The sequence below is a fragment of the Podarcis pityusensis genome, assembly GCF_964106645.2.
Source record: "Podarcis pityusensis genome assembly, chromosome: 14".
Classification (NCBI taxonomy): Eukaryota; Metazoa; Chordata; class Lepidosauria; order Squamata; family Lacertidae; genus Podarcis; species Podarcis pityusensis.
In genome coordinates, this window is record NC_138039.1 from 40,222,312 (window position 1) to 40,243,170 (window position 20,859).

Sequence of the window (20,859 nt, forward strand, 5' to 3'; positions counted from 1 at the left end):
GTGGAGGACGGAGGGCGACGGGGGACGGTTGCTAAGGCGACGTAGCAACGCCGAGAACGGAATTCCGCCACGGGCGGCGGAAAGAGGCGCTGACTGGGAAAAGGGGGTCGTGCGCAAAGGGCTCCATGGCTGCCTCAGAGAGCAGTACGGCGCCCACAAAGGTCGGGGGTTTAATATAAGCCTTTCTTTGAATTGAAGTACCTCCTGAAAGGCTTAACAGCGCGCATGTTTACTCAAAAAGCCCCTCTCCCTCTGTTCCATGGGACTTGCTCCGGGTAAATGCGCACATCTGACTTCTTTAGGACCAAGTGAGTGGAACATGCTGTGGAAAGTGGAAAGTGAGACCAGTGAAGGAACATGCTTAGGATTGGGCCATGGGCCTAGTCAAGGGGTGGGGCAGATGCTGCCTTAAATCCTCAAAATAATAATAATAATAATTATTTTTCAGTTAAGGTAATAGGTAAAGGGACCCCTGACCATTAGGTCCAGTCATGGCCGACTCTGGGGTTGCGGCTCTCATCTCGCTTTATTGGCCAAGGGAGCCGGCGTACAGCTTCCGGGTCATGTGGCCAGCATGACTAAGCCTCTTTTGGCGAACTAGAGCAGTGCATGGAAACGCCGTTTACCTTCTCGCCAGAGCGGTACCTGTTTAACTACTTGCACTTTGACATGCTTTTGAACTGCTAGCTTGGCAGGAGCAGGGACTGAGCAACGGGAGCTCACCCCGTCACGGGGATTCGAACCACTGACCTTCTGATCAGCAAGTCCTAGGCTCTGTGGTTTAACCCACAGTGCCTATTTTTTATTTTTTATTTTAGCCTCATTATAACAATACCAAAAGGGATGCGGGTGGTGCTGTGGGTTAAACCACAGAGCCTAGGGCTTGCCAATCAGAAGGTCGGCGGTTCGAATCCCTGCAGCGGGGTGAGCGCCCGTTGACCCAGAAGCTGTACACCGGCTCCCTCGGCCAATAAAGCGAGATAAGCGCCGCAACCCCAGAGTTGTCCGTGACTGGACCTAATGGTCAGGGGTCCGTTTACTTTTTATAGCAATACCAATTTCTTCTTTGGCGATCACTCGTAGCCGAGTAAGATTGTCTTCCATAAACACAGTTTTAACAGTGAGTCCGTAAGTGACTGGAGGCCCATTCTGGATCCCCATGTCCTTCCACAGTGGGGTCATTGATTTCCGGGCAGGAGTTGATCACAGTGTGGATTTGCCAAGTGTGCTTTCCTCTTAGCACATTTCTCCCTTGCGTCCTGAGTTCGAGTGTCTTCAAAGCCCATTTACAGATAGGTAGCCGTGTTGGTCTGCCATAGTCAAAATAAAAAAAATCCTTCCAGTAGCACCTTTAAGACCAACTAAGTTAGTTCTTGGTATGAGCTTTCGTGTGCAAGCACACTTCTTCAGATACACTGAAACAGAAGTTGCCAGATCCTTCTATATAGTGAGAAGGTGGGGAGGGGTATTACTCAGAAGGGTGGTGGGAATGGGAGATTGGCAGATAGCTGAGATGAGCCTGCTGACGACTCTTAACGACTGTAATAGGTCTTACAGGAAAAGGCAAGGGGTGAGAAGGTGAGAAATGGCTTAGTCATGTATAATGGGATAAGAATCCAATGTCTTTGTTCAAACCAGGTCTCTCCATGGTTTTAAGTTTGGTAATGAGTTGCAATTCAGCAGCTTCTCTTTCCAGTCTATTTCTGAAATTCCTTTGTAGTAAAACAGCTACTTTGAGATCTTGTATAGAATGTCCTGGGAGATTGAAGTGTTCTCCTACTGGTTTCTCTGTTTTGTGATTCTTGATGTCAGATTTATGTCCATTTATTCTTTGGCGTAAGGTTTGGCCTGTTTGTCCAATATAGAGAGCTGAAGGACACTGTTGGCATTTGATGCCATACACAATGTTAGATGATGAGCAATTGAATAGTCCCGAGATGGTATGTGTGATGTTGTTGGGGCCAGTAATGGTGTTGTCCGGGTGTATGTGGCAGCAAAGTTGGCATCTGGGTTTATTGCAGGCTCTGGTGCCAGTGTCCGTGTTAAGTCTGGTTGTAGTATTATTGTGGGTTAGGAGTTGTTTAAGATTGGGTGGCTGTCTGTAGGCAATGAAAGGTCTTCCTCCCAGAGCTTGAGAAAGAGAACTGTCATTGTCCAGGAGAGGTTGTAGATCTCTGATGATGCGTTGTACTGTTTTAACTTGGGAGCTGTATGTGATGACTAGAGGTGTTCTGTTATTTTCTTTTTTGGGTCTGTCTTGCAGCAAGTTCTCTCTGGGTATAAGTCTGGCTCTGTTGATCTGTTGTCTAACTTCATCTGCTGGGTATTTTAGTTCTGAAAAGGTTTGCTGTAGATCTCTTAGGTGAGAGTCTCTGTCTGTAGAATTGGAACAGATGCGGCTGTAACGTAGTGCCTGGCTATATAGACTGGAAAGAGAAGCTGCTGAATTGCAACTCATTACCAAACTTAAAACCATGGAGAGACCTGGTTTGAACAAAGACATTGGATTCTTATCCCATTATACATGACTAAGCCATTTCTCACCTTCTCACCCCTTGCCTTTTCCTGTAAGACCTATTACAGTCGTTAAGAGTCGTCAGCAGGCTCATCTCAGCTATCTGCCAATCTCCCATTCCCACCACCCTTCTGAGTAATACCCCTCCCCACCTTCTCACTATATAGAAGGATCTGGCAACTTCTGTTTCAGTGTATCTGAAGAAGTGTGCTTGCACACGAAAGCTCATACCAAGAACTAACTTAGTTGGTCTTAAAGGTGCTACTGGAAGGATTTTTTTTATTTCAAAGCCCATGACACCTTTGGTAAAGGCTGTTCTCCAACTGGAGCACTCGCAGGCCAGTGTTTCCCAGTTGTCAGTGTTTATACTACATTTTTTTAGATTTGCCTTGAGACAGTCTTTAAAGTTTAAACCTCTTGACTAATAACAATCATTGAAATACTGAATTATATAATTTAGATACCCCCACATGGTAGAATTGATGGTTTGATGATTTTCTTTGTTTCTGCATTCCAAAATCTTATTAATTTAAATTACAGTCATAATAATGAGGACATGACCTGGGAGAGGGGGCACAACCTCAGTTAATAAATCCTCAAAAATTCTTAGCTGAGGTTCTGCCCCCCTAAAAAAACGCTCAATAGCTTTTGGAAATACTCTTCCCAAAAAACGCTCAATAACTTTTTGGGTCCACCCACTAACACAAATCTTGGCTACTCCCATGGATTGGACTGCTAATAGATGCCTGTTCCCATGTGAGGGGGCTTGCTGCCTAGTAAATGAATGCATCCCATAAATACAGTGCTTTTTTAATAGAAAAAAATGTGGTGGTACTCGCCATTAAGTTGTTACAGTCCTTTTAACATGAGTAACCCCACCCCCCGGGGCGGGGGGAACCCTGCAGAAATATATATGACTAAGAGCTATTCTGGGATCGGTAGTTGCAGATTTCCTGCTGTGGAAACAAGAGCAATTTAGTGGTAGCACTTTGGATATGTTTTGTTTGCTAGAAATAATTTTTACACATATAGCATCTGCCACATGCAGAGTGGGGTGGGGGTATTGTGCACCAGGTTGTGAGACCAATAAGTGTGCAGCTTCTTTTTTTAACCATCTCAGTAGTCCAGTTTATTTTATTTCTATTGGATTTGTTTACAGAAAGTAACTCAAAGTGGCTTACACAATAATTGTGTACAAACCAGCTCATTTTTGCATTGGGAGGATCTCTTCTCTAGCTGTTAAATGGAAGGAAAAACGACAGCTAGATGCTTTTGGCTTTTATGCCTTTTGATGGATCGGAACTGCAGCCAGAATGTAAAAGGCAATGTTTCAATCTATGTCTTGTATTTGGTATAATATTTTATGGCCAGTAGCATGTTATACACCCATTTCCCCTCTGGCACAGAGCAGCTTCCTTTCTTATACTAAAAACCCATACTTAGGGCCATTATGGCCGTTGTCTGGCTACTTGAACAATGAAATCTTTCATTAGATTCCACCCACCTCAAAAACAAAACAAAAGCACCTCACAACAATATTGTGGCAAGCTGAAACATGACTTTGGCATGACTTAACCTGATTTTTGGCATGATGGGTCCAAACTGTGCCAATTTGGACACCTCTGAATACATCCCCAACTCTTTTGGATGGGGCATTGCCAGATTTGGTGTAATGGGCCAGACCTGCGCCAAGTTGGATGGCTCTGAAGGTATTGTCGCCTAATTTGGTCTGATGGTTCCCCAAGGGGGAGCCAGTGCTCTTAGTCTACATTTGGATGCCAGGCATCATTTTGAAACAAGGTGGTGGACTGAAATGTGACTTTGGCATGACTTTACCCAATTTGGCGTGACGATTACAAGCAAGGCTTTCCAAGGTGGAAATGGTGTTTTGTGACCATATTTGGATGCTGTTAGATGCACAGAACCCTCTGTGTGTGTGCGCACAGCCCTTTTAAAAATCAGAATTTTCTTTGTTTTTTAAAAATTAAATTCCTAGGCAGCACCAGGCATTCCCCATTAGTGCATTCATACTTTGTGATTCCCAGCAACTGGTATAGTGAGGCATAGTACCACTGGCAGTGGAGGTAGAAACATAAGCTCTGGGAGTGGTTGATGCATTTGAACCTCAAATAAGAATAAGGATTCCCAGCTTGGGTGGCTGTGTAAACCAGTCTTGTATCACTCCTTTCTTGTTAGTCTTCTGCATAATTTCTTGTGTTCCTTTATTTTCAGTGTTATCTATTCAGTGTAATGCCTCCCTCTTTCATATACTAATTATCAAAACCCAGCAGTAGACATCACAGACTTACTGTTGCTAAATTGAGCACCTAATATTTCTTTTACTGGCATGCACTATTTATGGAGGGTTTCTTTTGTAATACAAATGTATCTTTGTTTCTAGGCAGTGCCACAGCCTCCTCGCACATTTGAAGAATTTTTAGTCTCTCAGAAATTGGTAGGTAGTTTTTAAAAATAATAATACCCGTATGTATGTGTGTTGTGGGGGGAGGGGGGTTAGGTCTGGGGAGAACAAAGTTTTGAGCAAGGACCTTACGAATGTATACCCTGAGAAACAAGTTTAAATGAGGATTGCATTTCAAGCCCTCAGGCAGTGGAATGTAAGAACAGTGCAGAATTGGAAAAGCTTACATAGAAAGGCACTCCTGTGGTTATTTTACATTTTTCATATGCAAGTTTTGGAAGAAATGTAGATGTTGTTACCCATTTGTTTTTTGGAACTTACGCTTTAGTGATTTCATTGCCTTACATTTTGTCCGATTTTACCATTGTGATATATTCAATAGAGTGCTAGACCTGAACAAGGGAGAACCAGGGTTCAAATCCTCTCTCTGCCATAAAGGTCATTGAGTGTGCAGCTTTGGATAACTCACTTTCTCTTACCTAACCTACATTACACAACACATAGTTGGGACTTTGAAATTTTTTGCTACTGCAAGGTGAAGTGATAGCTGCCTACATAGATACCTTTAGATGTCCTGGCTCCCACTCAGTGTTGAAGTCAGGTGGTTGTTTCTACCAATATCTTGAATACTCATATCATGTGATACATAGGCAAAATGATGATCCAAAGCACAGCTAGTTCTACACATGACTACACAAGCAAAGACGTTGATCCAACAACAACACCCCGGTGTGAGCACAACTTGGCACGGCAATCAGTTCTGGTCTTTAGACTGGGCAAGCGACGTGGCACTTCTCCAAGAAGGATGTAGCTGCCTCATCTGTTCATGCTGGCACTGGTGTCTCTGTAACCTAGGCAATGGAGGAAGCATCACTGCCTCATTGGAGGCAAATGGGACAGGTGCGGCAGTAACCTCCCTTGGAGAGGCAGGATTAGATGTGGTTTCTGACAACTCCAGAGGCAGAATTGGTGGCATGAAAGGCAAAGTGGGTGAGCTGGAACCAGCCTCTGACAGCTTTGGAGGGGCAGCCCATATCTTGCACTGCGGAGGCTAATGGGAAGATGGAATGGGGCAACAGACCCCACCACCATCACAAGAACCCTCTCCAGCATCCTCTTCCTTGGGCTCTCCTGACCCAGCCAGAGACCTTCCCAGCCTACTAGATCCTTACCCAGAGTTATCTATTTGCTGCTACTCTGTTCTCTGACTCAACCAACCCCCCACGCCCAGGCCCATGACAGAGGCTTAAAGAAATTCATGCAAGATAAAGATAACAATGGATAATGCTCACAATAGATATGAATCTTATGCAGTATGCTTCTGAATGCTAGTTGCCAGGGATCAAAAGCAGGAGAGAGCAGTTGTGCTCATGTCCTGCTTGTGGGCTTCCCATAGGCATCTCATTGGCCACCCTGAGGAACAGAATGTCCAACTAATCAGGTCTTTGTGCTGATCTATTCACCAGTGCTTTTCTTATGTTTGTTGTGAAGATAAAATGTGATAACTCTATTTAAGAAATCCTGAGCTCTGCAGAAGAAAGATCAGATAAAGATGTATAACTTCTCTCCCCCCCCCCATAATTTTTATTATTTTTTTCCAAATATCTTAAACACAATACAGCTTAACAATATTATTCTCCTTTCAATCTATATCTTATCCGAATTAACTTCCCTCCACCCCTCTTCTGGCTTCTCTACGTTGCTCTTACTTAAGCGTGATTACTATATATACATTCTATAAATGTCTATAATTCCTTAATAATTTTTTGTATTATACTTTAGACAGGTACATTCCTTATTATATTACAGCATTACATCTTGTGGTCTAACCAAATGTTTACAGTAAAGATTATGAGTTTTATTTCAGTCCTGTGAGTGTTTTTATTTATGTACAGTTTTCTCTAAGTATACCATAAATTTGGACCATTCTTTTTGGAATTTCTTATCGTCCTGCTGTCGGATTCTTCCAGTTAGCCTTGCTATTTCCGCATACTCCAATACTTTCTGTTGCCATTCTTCAATTGTCGGAATATCCTGTTGTTTCCATCTCTGTGTGAGGAGTAGTCTTCCTGCTGTTGTGGCATACAGGAAGAATTTCTGATCTTCCTTTTTAATGTCCTCTCCAACCATACCTTGCAAAAATGCCTCCGGTTTTTTATAAAAGGTGTACCTAAATATCTTTTTAAACTCATTATACACACTATCCCAAAAAGTCTTCACCTTGTCACACAAGCACCACATGTGAAGAAAATTTCCCTCTTTTACAGTGCATTTCCAACAGTTCTTATTTTTCATTTTGTACATCTTTGCTAGTTTGGTGGGTGTTAAGTACCACCTATACAAAAGATGTATAACTTCATTCTGGGATTATGTTCTCTGGATGGCGTATGAGAGAATATACTAAAGACAGACGTAGGCAATAATATACTAGAAAACATATATATTCCATTTGTTTTATTTATTATATATTTACCACCTTAGTTTCTATTCCACCTTTCTACACATGGCACTCAAGGTAGCTAACAACAGTAAATCCATTATTTAGCAAAACATTCACAAACTTGTTAAACATCACCATACAGTGGTACCCCGGGTTACATACACTTCAGGTTACATACGCTTCAGGTTACAGACTCCACTAACCCAGAAATAGTACCTCGGGTTAAGAACTTTGCTTCAGGATGAGAACAGAAATCGTGCGGCGGCGGCGCAGCAGCAGCAGGAGGCCCCATTAGCTAGTTGCAGGTTAAGAACGGACCTCCGGAACGAATTAAGTACGTAACCAGAGGTACCACTGTACTCTGAAAATCTATTAGCATTCGTGAATAAAATTTATTTTAGTGGAAGAATTAAGCACACACATTAACCTCTGCTATTCAAGTAAACTGGATAAAGAAAGCAAGTGCTTAATTTTGGCATGATGATTCTGTGTATGTATTCATGTTGGTGTATGGGTGTGCCTCTGTGTATATATAAATATTTGTTCCTTAACATTATTGTTTGTCATATTTTCAATAACTGTTATTATTGCAGGATGATTGGCCACGATTTCCCTATATGCCAGAAATGGATACTCAGCCTTTGGTTTCCAAGTTAAAAAAAGACTATGCCTTGGAGACTATTACAAAGTTTCTTCATGACAATGCTCCAATATCCACTAAAATTATCTCTGATTTGGAAAAGAGAATGGATGAATGCAAAATGAGAGTCCATGAACATGCTGATGTCGTACTTTATTTGGAATCTAAAGAATCAGAAATAGATGACCAAGAGGGTGTTTTTATAGAGCAAGGTAATAATTATCCATTGAGTTATCAGTTACAGCCAGTATCCAATTAGTGTCCTTCTGCTGAAGACATCCACAGAGAGGGAAACAATTTCAAGTGATTCCTTTTCCTCCCTGCAACCTCCCTATACATTCCCTCTGGAGCAGATTTTTGGTAGCGTGCAGGAGGCAATGGTGAGTGAAAATTCCTGAAAATTGCCTTCCTCTTCATTGCCTTCTGTCCGTGAAGGGACACCAACTGCATACCACCCCATTATAAGTTTCACACTTTGAAATATATCCTTATTTTTTAATGTTCAGTTGCTTGAAGGAACAGATTTTAACTGTGTAATGTTTATTTATTATTTATTTGCATAGGGGAACTAAATTATCAGCCCAGGTTTAGATGAAATGCCAAGTCAAACCATGGCTTAGCTCAGAGCAGCAGCAGGAATGGAGGATGAGCAAAGCAGCTATGGCCTTATATCTTGGGAGGTCATTTGTTCATGCTAAGTCATGGTTTGGCTTCATGTTACGTTCCAGCTGGGGCTATGTAAATAATATCCAAAGGGGGAGTTGTGCCAGTCTCTTGCAGCAAAAACAAAAGAATGTTTCACAATATTTTCTCCATGGTAGTATAAGGGGTCTAGTGCTAGTGGATAGGTGAGTTTTAATGTTGTGCAACAGAGGAAGCCAATGTGACAGTTGCACAAATTATTATACATATTGCACAACAAAGTTACCAGCAACCAGCTTATGCATTCTCTTGTGCAACATTCCGCTGGCAAATTTTGCCAGCAGAACAAGTATACTGCTAAATGACTCACTTAGTGCTACATTGAATGCAACTAAATTGAGTCTTGCAGCACCTTAAAATAAATATATTATAAGCTTTCATTGACTTCAGTCCACTTCAACAGATGCATGAAGTATTATAAAGATATAGATATATTGGTAAATAGTGAGACCAGAGGGAAGTTAAATGCAGAAAACTACTCAGTGGATCATTACATAATAAACTGTTGTAATTCACCAAACTGTTGTTGATGACACACACATCCTGACATTACTCAGCTAATTAACACAAGCTCCTTATCTTCTGGTAATATTTAGACAACATTTACTGCCCAGAACATTAGGTTCAAGAAGTGAAGTCTGGCTTACACCAATAGAGATATATTTTCCTTAATTGCCAAAGTGATTTTTCAAAACATGTTTACATCTCATCTAAAAAAATTTCCCCCCAAAAATATGAGTGGTGTTTTACTCTAGTCATTAGCATTACTCCCTGAAGTACCCCACCTTTCCTTAAAAACAATTTAGGAGAAATTTAGACTTCATTACAAACACATTTACTACGGAACAAGTTCATTCAGTGGAACTTACTGCTGAGTAAATGTATGCAAGAATTTGAATTTGTAGTTGTAGGAAGTATTCTACAATTGTGTACTGAAAGTGGGTCTGTAGTCCAGCTGTTAAAAGCTACTACAGTGGTACCTCGGGTTAAGTACTTAATTCGTTCCGGAGGTCCGTACTTAACCTGAAACTGTTCTTAACCTGAAGCACCACTTTAGCTAATGGGGCCTCCCGCTGCCGCCGCGCCGCCGGAGCACGATTTCTGTTCTCATCCTGAAGCAAAGTTCTTAACCTGAAGCACAATTTCTGGGTTAGCGGAGTCTGTAACCTGAAGTGTATGTAACCTGAAGCGTATGTAACCCGAGGTACCACTGTATATACATATAGGTAAGGCAGTTAGCATAAGTCAGGAATCTAGCTCAGTTCCCAGATCACTGGCTGGTAATTTCAGTGAACCAAGATTTCTATACTACACATACTTGAAAATGCAGTTATGGCCAAAATCTGTATTTGTTTCATGAAATTGAAAATTAGTGATACATTCTAAATTCTTCATGCTTTCTTCCTTTCAAGACACTTGTCTTTCTGAATCAACAAGCGGTTTGCCAAGGAAGAAGAAGAAAAAGAAGAAAGTGCAGGTATTGTACTCGTTGGTTAATACATACACCCCATTTTACTCATTAGGAGCTGCCAGTTGATAACGTTCCTGAAATTGAATCACCTCACTAGTATCCCTGAAACAAGTGCAGAAATGATTATATTTCACTTGCCAGAGAGGGCTCTTTAAACAAAATTCTCAGCAACCTCACCAAACACAAATTCCATGGATCACTGTGGGACATGACAGTTAAACTGGAGGAAAACTGATGTAACATTTTGGGCTATAATATCAGCATAATGAGGTGGTAGAATGGACTCCCATTTCAGATTTCCACTGGGGGTCTGATGCTTCCTGCACATAAAAAAAAAGGAACATATCAGGGAAAGTACTGACTTTTGCTCTTGCTGTGCTAGCTTTGCAAAGTGCTTTGTTACACAGAGGTGCATTCAGAACTGTGATTTTCTCACCTTCCACCTGTGATGATACAGTCCATTCTGTTACCCCAGTATGTTTTCATCATGTTACCACCTTCTCCTGCATATGCAGCAGGTATGTATAACCAGATGTTGCACTGGTTGGAATCCAGTGACAATTGAAGGGCCTCAGCCTCCTCAATCTTAATTTACAGACACTAGTAACTTTGCAACAGGTAGACATCTTCCTTAAAGTATGCCTATGCATACTTTTTTTGTAGTGGCTCAAGAAATGAAGTGGGGAAATTTGCTTGTATTCAGAACTGTACAACTTTAACACAATTAGCACTGTATTCAACATCAGCTCTGATATGTTTATAGTGTAGATGCTGCCAGATGCTAGTTATGTGTGCTTCTCTGATCATCACTAATTCTCTCGCCTGGCTCCAAGTAAAATTAGGCCTTGAGTAATTTTATATGCCCACACAGGTAACAACACTGCCTAGAGAATCCACCTTTTTTCATAGCAGATAATTTCAAATTTCACAGCATTTCTTTTCTTCATATATTTTCAGCAATTATTATTTTTGCCACAAAATATTGATAGTACCTTTACCACTCAGTGCATTTAGCATACTGACACAATGCTTTTGTTTAAAATGTATTTCAGATTGCTGCAGATACCATAGACCACACAAGTTCTAAAAGAGTTGAGGTAATTGTACCAAATATGCTGCAGAAGTCAATCATAGGATTGTAGAGTTGGAAGAGACCCTAAGGGTCATCTAGTCTAACCCCCTAGCATGTAGGGGCCCCCCTTGACATGGGTCACGTGTGACATTCCTGACAGTGCTGTGTCTTGGAAGGGGCGCTATGACGTTTGTTGTGAGGCAGGGGAAAACCTGCAGATGGGCCAATTTGTCTGCAAGGAAAATTCCTTCTTGGCCCCAAATATGGCAACCAAATAATCTATAGCAATATCCGTGCCAGTTCAGCCCGCTCACCACTGGGCTGAAGCACATACACATAACAAAATGGGAGGGAGGGTGGGTGATCCAATGACGATCGGGTCCACATGGGGCAAGAAGCTGGGCACCATTCCCCTTTAAAGGGAGAAGGCAGTCCAGTTACCGCCCAGGTCTCTGTCCAATGCTCAGCTCCCTCCTGAATGGCTGAGGGGGAAAGGTTGTGTCAGGAAAATGCACAGCCAGGAGGCAGTATGCCCCTCCCTCCTGCCGGCCATGCGTGTGGACTCCTCCCTCCCCTGTTTCAGCCTTGAGCTGCGCCGTGCAGCAAATGGCGTCCCCCCAATCTAGGTGGCAGTAAGTATTTCCATTCTGCTCTCTTTTCGTGACATGCAGCACTGTTTGCATTTCACCAGAAACTGTGTTGTAATCTTGCTGTCAACTGTGGGGAAAATACATAATGTTTGTAATTTACATAATTATGTGAATTACTATTTCATAAAATTTATTTACATCATAAATTCATTAATACTAATAATACTAATAATACTAATAATACTAATACTAATACTAATAATAATAATAATAATAATAATAATTGTACCCTGCCCATCTGACTGGGTTGCCCTAGCCACTTGATTGTAAAAAAACCCAAAACCTCATAGCAGTTTACAAAAATAAAATTAAGCTGTCATTACGTTATTCCACCTCACTCGTTTCTGTGCACAGAAAATGCAGTGCAAATGACGAAAACACCTAATCAGTTATGATAGAACCATAGGATTGTAGATGTATCATATGCGGACTGAAAGCAACAACAGCAAATACCAATTATATTAATTGGATTGAGTTCCACTTTGGACTTAGGATGGATAAACAAACACCAGTAATTTCCACGCTCTATCTCTCCTGGATCACAACCTCACAAACTTCTGAGGGCAGTGGAGCTATCAAAAGGGCCCCTGAAGAATTATTGTTTCCCCCTCTTCATCTGTTAAATTTGCATTCTCCTTTTAGACCAGACTGCCTGAAGCAGCTCACAGCACTCATAAATTGTATCAGATCCATTAAATACATATAAACAGAACTTTTTTTCCAGCCAGAACTTGCAGGAACTCAGTTCTGGCACCTCTCAGGTAGGTGCCTTTGCCATTATAAGGGAACAAGGGAATAATAAAAATTTATTTATATCCCGCCCTCCCCAGCCGAAGCCGGGCTCAAAGCGGCTAACAACAGTAAAATACAGCATTCTAAAAACAATTCATTATAAAATCAGTTCAAATCAAATTGATGGCAACCATTGGACTAGAGTTTGGTGAAGAATTACCAAAGGAGGAGGTCAGGCTGTGCCTTAGCCAAAGGCCTGGTGGAACAGCTCTGTCTTGCAGGCCCTGCGGAAAGATGTCAAGTCCCGCAGGACCCTACGCTCTTGTGACAGAGTGTTCCACCAGATCGGAGCCACAGCCGAGAAAGCCCTGGCTCTGGTTGAGGCCAGCCTAACCTCTCTGTGGCCCAGGACCTCCAAGGTGTTTTTGATTGAAGACCGTAAGGTCCTCTGTGGGACATACCAGGAGAGGCGGTCCCACAGGTACAAAGTGTTCATTGTGCGTTCCGACACCTCTTTTCCTAGAAAAATTGCACTGCATATAAACAAACATGGAGCTTCTTGCATAAGGAGAATGTTTAATTCCTCTGAAACTAGGGGAGAGAAGCAGTAGAAGGGACAACTGTGAGCTGACTCAGGATCAGACATGTGGTGGTGCTTTTGTCTTTTTCCTGGCTCTTTATCATAGCACAGTTGATCTTACACATAATTTCAGTGGTGGAGGAGGAGACAGTCTTTTATACATCACTCCTGATTATTAAATATTACATGGGGTCAAATTTAACATTATGTTAAACATACACATAACCTTTAAAATAATAATGGTTAGAATTTGCTGCTGTCTTTTTTTTTCTTTTCAGAAAAAGCAGCCCACTTGATATTTGGATTAATTGTGCAGCATCCATTCCGTTTCCTACTCCTTAGCTGCTTTGGGGCAAATTGCTGCTGGGGGAGGATTTTTAGTAGGAAAGTATCACTGGAAGAAGGGATGCGGGTGGCGCTGTGGGTTAAACCACAGAGCCTAGGACTTGTCGATCAGAAGGTTGGCTGTTCAAATCCCCACAATGGGGTAAGCTCCCGTTGCTTGGTCCCTGCTCCTGCCAACCTAGCAGTTGGAAAGCACGTCAAAGTGCAAGTAGATAAATAGGTACCACTCCGGTGGGAAGGTAAAGGGCGTTTCTGTGCGCTGCTCTGGTTCGCCAGAAGCGGCTTGGTCATGCTGGCCACATAACCCGGAAGCTGTACGCCTGCTCCCTCGGTCAATAAAGCAAGATGAGCGCCGCAACCCCAGAGTCAGCCACGGCTAGACCTAATGGTCAGGGGTCCCTTTACCTTTACCTTTATCACTGGAAGAAGAGGGTTCAACCTTTGGGTGCTAGAGTCTCCATATTGATCAGGATCCTGTATAGCTCCTTTTTTGTTTCTTTTATTTTACAGAAAATTTACATTTATAACACAATGGGAATCATCAGCATAGAAGCTATAGCCGAAAAAGTCACAGAACAACCAACAGATTCTCTGATTATTACCTAAAATAAAGAGGTTTCACATTGTAGCCTGAACATAGCTGCTTTTGTCTAAAAAAAGGGGATAGTTCTGAGCTTGCTTTTTTTAAATGTACACTTCATGTAACTTACTGATACCAAGTTTCAGAACTAGCACATTTTTCTGAGATAAACAATTGGAAGCATAGTTATTAATGTGGATTTTCGTCTTCATTTTAGAATTACAAGTTCCCTGGTTTCAAGCCAATGAAAGTCATGAAACTACCAAATCATCTAGAACCCGCACAACTCTGGGATTCAGTTCTTAAAGTCCAAACCTTCAAGGTATAAACTTTGTATTTCAGTTTAGGTAGCAAAACTTGCTGATGTAAAATATTTTTAGAGCTTAAGGTAGATCAGTTTTGATATGTGGTTTATATCTGAAGCAAGAAAAAAAATGTTAACAGTTCTTTTAAGATTGCATGACATACTTGAGACATATTATACATTGAAGTCATTAAGAAGCCAATTACATCATATGAAATCCTATCGTCCACTGTTAAAATCCACATAAAATGCATTTTATGTCTCCCACTATTATATTTTGGGTCTTTTGCTGCTGTACATCCTTCTGTACCTCCCTTAGCAAGATGTATTCCATTTTTATTTTTTTTTGCAAATAATGATAAATTTCAGATAGCATTAAACATAATACGCAGAGTGATTAATTCACTCCATTTTATTAACAAGTGAGGAAAGTGTCATGAATTGATTGTTCAGCAGAGCAGCTGTTGTTAATTGAGCCTTGTTAAACAGGAGCACATGACTGGGCTGGCTGGTTGCCAGATCCATCTCCCAGTTGCTGTAAGTATTTTGCTAGCTTGGCCTCCCAAAGAACACAAACTCTTGGGCCTGCTGTTAGACTTTTTGGTATGCTCTTTTGTGTGCTACCTGCTTGGAGAATATAAGTTTGGAGAACCGTTCCTGTGATACTTTTGTGACTTCATGACAGAAAGGACATAGCATTCAATCCAAGTAACATTTTGTGTATTATTGGAAATGGAAGTGCTCCAGCCTCTGATAATATATTATTCTGTGATTAAAGAAGCAGTAGCGTTTGATGAAACATAAGAATTGATCCTTGGAATATCTTTGTTCTCTTAGTAAGTTCATATGTGGTATTTTAAACTTTTCATTAGTAGGCATATTAACATTGTAAATCTGAAAATGTTTTAGAATTGTAACGTCGTCCCCTCCCTGGTTGTTTTCCAACTTTATAAGGGAGGGGAGAACAATGCTTACAAGCATTTGTTTGTAAAAATATATATTGCTTGATTGTAAGAAAATCTCTAGGTGGTTTACAAGAATATAAAATAAACATTAAAATGGTCACTAAACTGGTTAAAACTGGCATTTAAACATATTGAAAAAAATGATTAAAATCAGCAGTAGCTAAAGAAATAAAACACTTATCATCACCCTTCAATTTGGGCTCTATGTCTGCAAAAGAAAAAGATACTGCAACATGTTAAACAAACAAACAACAAAACAACCCTATCCAGTACCTGTAACTATATATGGAGCTTGGGGGTTGTGCATACACCTACCAATCGGTTGGATACCATAAACAGCTTTCAAGCAGCAGTTACTTGTTAAGGGTATGGCAACATTATGTTTGTTCCCCATTGCTCATTGTTTCCAGAGTGGTGATCAGCACCATTGCTTAAGCTCAGCAGTTGTGAGGGCTGCTATCCTTACTGATCTGTGACCTGGAGTCTATATCTCCAAACCCAGAACAGAAATTGTGCTTTCAAAGGGGATCAACCCTTCCTGTTTGGTCTCAGTAATCCTTGGTTCAACACAATCTGACATCTGTTTGCAAAACCTATTTTGCAGCGCAATCCTATACATACCTGTTCCCAGGAACGTCAGGAATAGAATTGTATCATAAATCTGCATAATATCTGCACTTCCACCTTAAAATTTGCAGATTAGGCTTCTCACTTTTTTTGGGGGGGGGTACTTTTGTAAAACACTGTATAACATTCAGACTGAAGAAGTATGGAAAATTTTGAAGCTTTCGCCGTACTTTTTGACATTTTTTTTTGTCCAAAGAAATATATTACCCTGGCTGTTACTTTCACATTAATACTATTTGAATATATCTAAATTATTTTTGCTGTACAGCTGTTACTTTAAATCATCCCTTTATCTTTTCTCTATTAATATTTTTGAAGCAGGCAGTAAATGTTAGTTTAAGATAATTACTGCATGTTTATAGCATAATGTCATTTTATGGATTTGCATTTTTCCTTGAATTTACACATTTTGACAAGGTGTCAGGTTTATTTATTGCAGCCATTATTCATTTCTTGTCATTTGTTCAAGGCCAAGTAGTATAAAGTATGAGAAGAACCAGATTTTTTGGTGCGGGGGGGGGGAGGTAATGACTTTAACCCATTTGAGCTAATATTATTATTTTGGTCTAACTAACGGATATTCTTATAGATCTGTGCCAGACTTGCATTTGCAAATACTGTCTTTAAGAAGCCAAAAATTAATTAGGATCTAAAAATCCAAATGGAAGGTTTTAAATTTAATACCAACAATCAAGGCCAATTTTTATAATCCCATAAAAAGTTATATGATTGCAGAGCATAAAATGATTGCTTGCTATTGAGAAAATGAGTACTGACCCAAGCAATTACTTGGAGTCAGTTTTTAAAGGGTTATATAAGGTTGCAGCTGCGGAGTGACAAATAATCTTGTAGATGCATAGCAAAGGACATAATGAACTATAATTTGTTAAGTTCAATGCTGTAAAAATAATTTTCCAAAGCATGACTTGTGTATAAATAATGCAGTGACATTTGCCTAGGCCTGTCAGATGCCTTGTTTTTCATCGCAAGTCCACCAAGATCCTTTCAAAAGGTTACAGTCGATTTGCATGACCACTTCCTTATTTTTACATTGTGGGACCTAATTGTAGGCTCATGATGCTTCAGACTCCCACCACCCCAGGCGGTTTGGAAGGCATCCTGTTTCGGGCTGCCCTCCACACCATGTATAGCAATTGTAGCAACGCAGGTCAAACGTTGACTCCTTTTTTGAATTTAATACAGTGCCCTTGATGAGCGGTGCTTACTTCTGAGTAATAATAATAAATTTTATTTATACCCCGCCCTCCCCAGCCAAGGCCGGGCTCAGGGCAGCTAACAAGCAATAATAAAAACAAGTTGAATGAATACAACTTAAAAACAAGATTAAAATACAACACTGAAACATTAAAATGCAGCCTCATCACAGGAGGAGAAAGGAAAAAAGAAAGAGGGGGAGGGAATCAAATTGGCTCTAAGCCAAAGGCCAGGCGGAACAACTCTGTCTTACAGGCCCTGTCGAAAGAAATCAGATCCTGCAGGGGCCTGGTATCATGAGACAGAGTGTTCCACCAGGCCGGAGTCAGTGCTGAGAAGGCCCTGGCTCCGGTTGAGGCTAATCTAACTTCCTTAGGGCCCGGGACCTCTAGGGTGTTGCTATTTTTGGACCTTAAGGTCCTCCGTGGGGCATACCAAGAGAGACGGCCCCGTAGGTAGTCATGCATAGGATTGTATGGTTAATTGTTTATAGCAGTAGTTGCATTGGGCAAGCATATAGATGTAGGTTACAAATCCCCTACTTTTTCAAAATGAAAAGCAGCTTTAGGGAGCAGCAATTTGGAGTGGAGCAGAAGAACCTTCTTAACAACTTTCTTTCCAGCTGTTTTTCTTTTTTTTTTTTTTAAATAATATTTATTGAGATTTCAAAAGAAAACAAAAGAAAATACAAAAATTACACAAAAACAAAAAATAGGAAATACAAAAACTTACACACAATAAAAAAAAATACAAAAGTAAAAAAAATATATATATATGAAAAAGTAAGAAATACAGAAGAAAAATAATAATAGCGAAGAAAAAACATTAGACCTCCTCCTCCTCCCTTCCTTTGTATTCTAGTTATTAATTATCCCAGCAAATCCTTTCCATTTTTCTATTATATAATAGACCTTACAATTTAAAATTTAAATCTTAATTATACCAACTTCTTATATTCATAATGTTCTTTCATGATCCTTCTATTATAAAATAAACTTTAAAATTTAAAACTTAGATCTTGACTTTACCCACTTCTTATATTCCTAATGTTCTTTCATAATTCTTTATACATTTTTGCTAAAGCCAGGTAAATTCTTCCAACATTTTCCTATCATTCATTTTTCTCTCATTCTATCATTCATCAGCTTTATAAAACATTCTATTAATTAAAAAAACAAAGAAAAAACGAAAAAAGAGAAAGAAGCATATAACCAAGTCCAATCTTAATCCAACGTCCCTTCCTCCTGGTTTCGGGATTTGTCAGTCCTTATTCATCAAACTAACCCGGTGACCTTATGTCCGAGGCCCTCAAGTCACTTCCATGGCCCTTCCGCAGCTTTTCTTCATATTTGTGGCTGTAGTCACTTGTTCGTAGTAGCTCCAACTTAATAGTGCTTTTAACCCTTCTCATCAGATCAGATCCTTTTCCCTGTTCATCACTGCATTCCATGTAGTATTTAAGAGCATACTTCAAGGGCCCCCCGAATTTGTGGACCCCCACATTTCCAAACATATCGCAGCCTGTTACTGAATTTAAAAAGTCCAAATATCCCAACCTAGGGGGGTCAATCCAGCCCCCCATTGACTGTTCTGTCAGGCCACACTCCTGATTTAATGCCACAAACCCCTGTTCTGTCAAAACACACTCCTGGATTGAATCCTGGATAGACTCCACATCTATTCCCACAGTTTGATCAACGCCTTCCACTGCCAGTCCGAGATTTCCAGTCGACTTGGCCATCTGGTTCACCTTATCATGTAGTTCTTCCAGTAAAATATTTGTTTCTTTGAGCAGGCAAACCACAACTTCTGAAAACATTGTTGCACTCTCCCACGGTTCTTTGTAACAACTGTCAAGTCCTTGGCATTTAGTTACAGTTTCTAAAGCTCCCCCTAAGGGGAAGACTTATATTTGTTTCTGGTACATTTCCATGTTACTTAAAATCCTTTATCCTTATATATTCGTTTAAAATGCGAAAGGGAACAATAGAGTCACAAAAGTTCTCTTCTTTTAACCATCTGACACACACAGATACCTTGATTTGTTCACGTCAGTCCTGACTTCCCCGCTCCAGGATCAGGACGAAAATAACTTCCTTTTACTGCTTCAAATAGTCCAAAAAAATATTCCCAATTTAAAATGTTGGATTCCACTCTTTTAAAAGCAATTTTCAAAGCTCTAGTACAATTTGACTTTGCTTTGTTATATTTACAAAAGAACGGAAGGGTGACTTCCTGTTTAGCCCTTACCGCTCCGTACCAAATTCAATCAATTTTTCTTTCTTTTTTTTTTATAGTCCAATTCTGCCCTTTTCACTAATCTTCCTTTAGTATCCCAATTTGTCCAAATTCTGGGTACTCACGGATATTTGTTTTAAAGTCCGAATTGTCCAGGAAAAAAGGCAGCGCTCTCCGGCAACAGCTACGCGGCTTCACTCCACAAAAGAAGCAGACGACTCACAGCACAGCACCTTCACTTCCCCGCTCTGTTTCGGAGCCCGTTGCCGGGTTCCTTTGCAGACCGGGGGGGCGCAAACAGTGCCCGCCGAGTCCCAGGGTCACAGGCTTCACCCGCCTGTGGTTTGAAGGGTCCCCGCTGCGCCGAAGCGGTTTTAGACCCGATTTCTGTGGAGCGATCTCCCTCTGGGTTAGAGGGATTCCGCCATTGCCGTTGGCGCCACCTCCGGAAGTCCTTTCCAGCTGTTTTTCTTGTCAAAGTCCTTCCCCCACAGTGTGTTCACCACACCACACCACCCCATGTGTGGTCCCTGATGCATGTTTATGAAGAGCAACTCAGGGTTCAGTTTGGGTGAGAAATGGCTGGTGTTGAAAGGTGAAATATATAGAGTGGATTCCATGCTCTTTATTCAGCTCATAGTGGTGAGGAGGAATAGAAAATCTGCTTTATATACATTATTTACACAATGGGCCCCACGTGATTGGCTAATTCCGGGATTCACCTATAGGCCAATGTGGTTGCGGATTCACTTCTCCCTGGAGCCGGATTGGGTGGCTCCTGTGGACCAGTCAGACTGCTGCATTCTGGACCCTATTTTTCTAGGACCAATCAGACTGCTGCATTCTGAATCCTGTTGTACTAGGACCAATCAGACTGCTGCCTTTTGGATCCTATTCAACTCAGTACATAACAAAAGGATTAATAAAGTAGTTATACACCCCGCCTTCTTTCTTCTGTTCTCACAATTGTAGCCTCCTGGGGTTGCATTTTCCATTTTAAAAAGGAGTTTGAACTTCATATCTTTAATATATTGTTGCACACCACCCCAATCTCCAAGTGGTGCAAGATATCAAGTAAGGATCTATAGAATGGAAATGCTCAGCTTATGGTCAGCTCCAGGCACTTACCCAGAGTTCGTGTTTCCTTTGGAATGAGGTACAGCAGAGACTGTGGTGTCTATGATATATGGTTTATTTACACATATATAAAACTTGAGCCTACAATGGAGGGGTTCACAGCTTTAACACCCCCAAAGGGGCTTGTTTCTCCCATAGCCACAGCCTTAGATTCAAATAGAAATCAAACATGATTTCTTTCCAGTTTCCATTCTTTATTTCCAATGTCTTTCCATTTCTTACTC

At 40.8% G+C, this 20,859-nt stretch overlaps 1 protein-coding gene across 3 annotated transcripts in view; it reads left to right on the forward strand.

Annotated features, from left to right (window-relative positions):
- Positions 1 to 41: 41 nt before the first annotated feature.
- The window catches only part of FAM227B (family with sequence similarity 227 member B), a 119,965-nt gene continuing 99,147 nt past the window's right edge, over positions 42 to 20,859 (forward strand). Inside the window, exons 1-6 of one of the 3 annotated variants that reach the window (XM_080980411.1) lie at positions 42 to 161; positions 4,917 to 4,970; positions 7,971 to 8,229; positions 10,132 to 10,196; positions 11,243 to 11,287; positions 14,367 to 14,471. In XM_080980411.1, the coding sequence (XP_080836537.1) occupies positions 126 to 161; positions 4,917 to 4,970; positions 7,971 to 8,229; positions 10,132 to 10,196; positions 11,243 to 11,287; positions 14,367 to 14,471 (564 nt within the window). In that variant the 5' untranslated portion in view covers positions 42 to 125. Of the gene's footprint in view, positions 309 to 4,916; positions 4,971 to 7,970; positions 8,230 to 10,131; positions 10,197 to 11,242; positions 11,288 to 14,366; positions 14,472 to 20,859 lie in introns of all 3 variants that reach the window. The other 2 variants (XM_080980412.1, XM_080980413.1) reach the window with 2 other exon arrangements.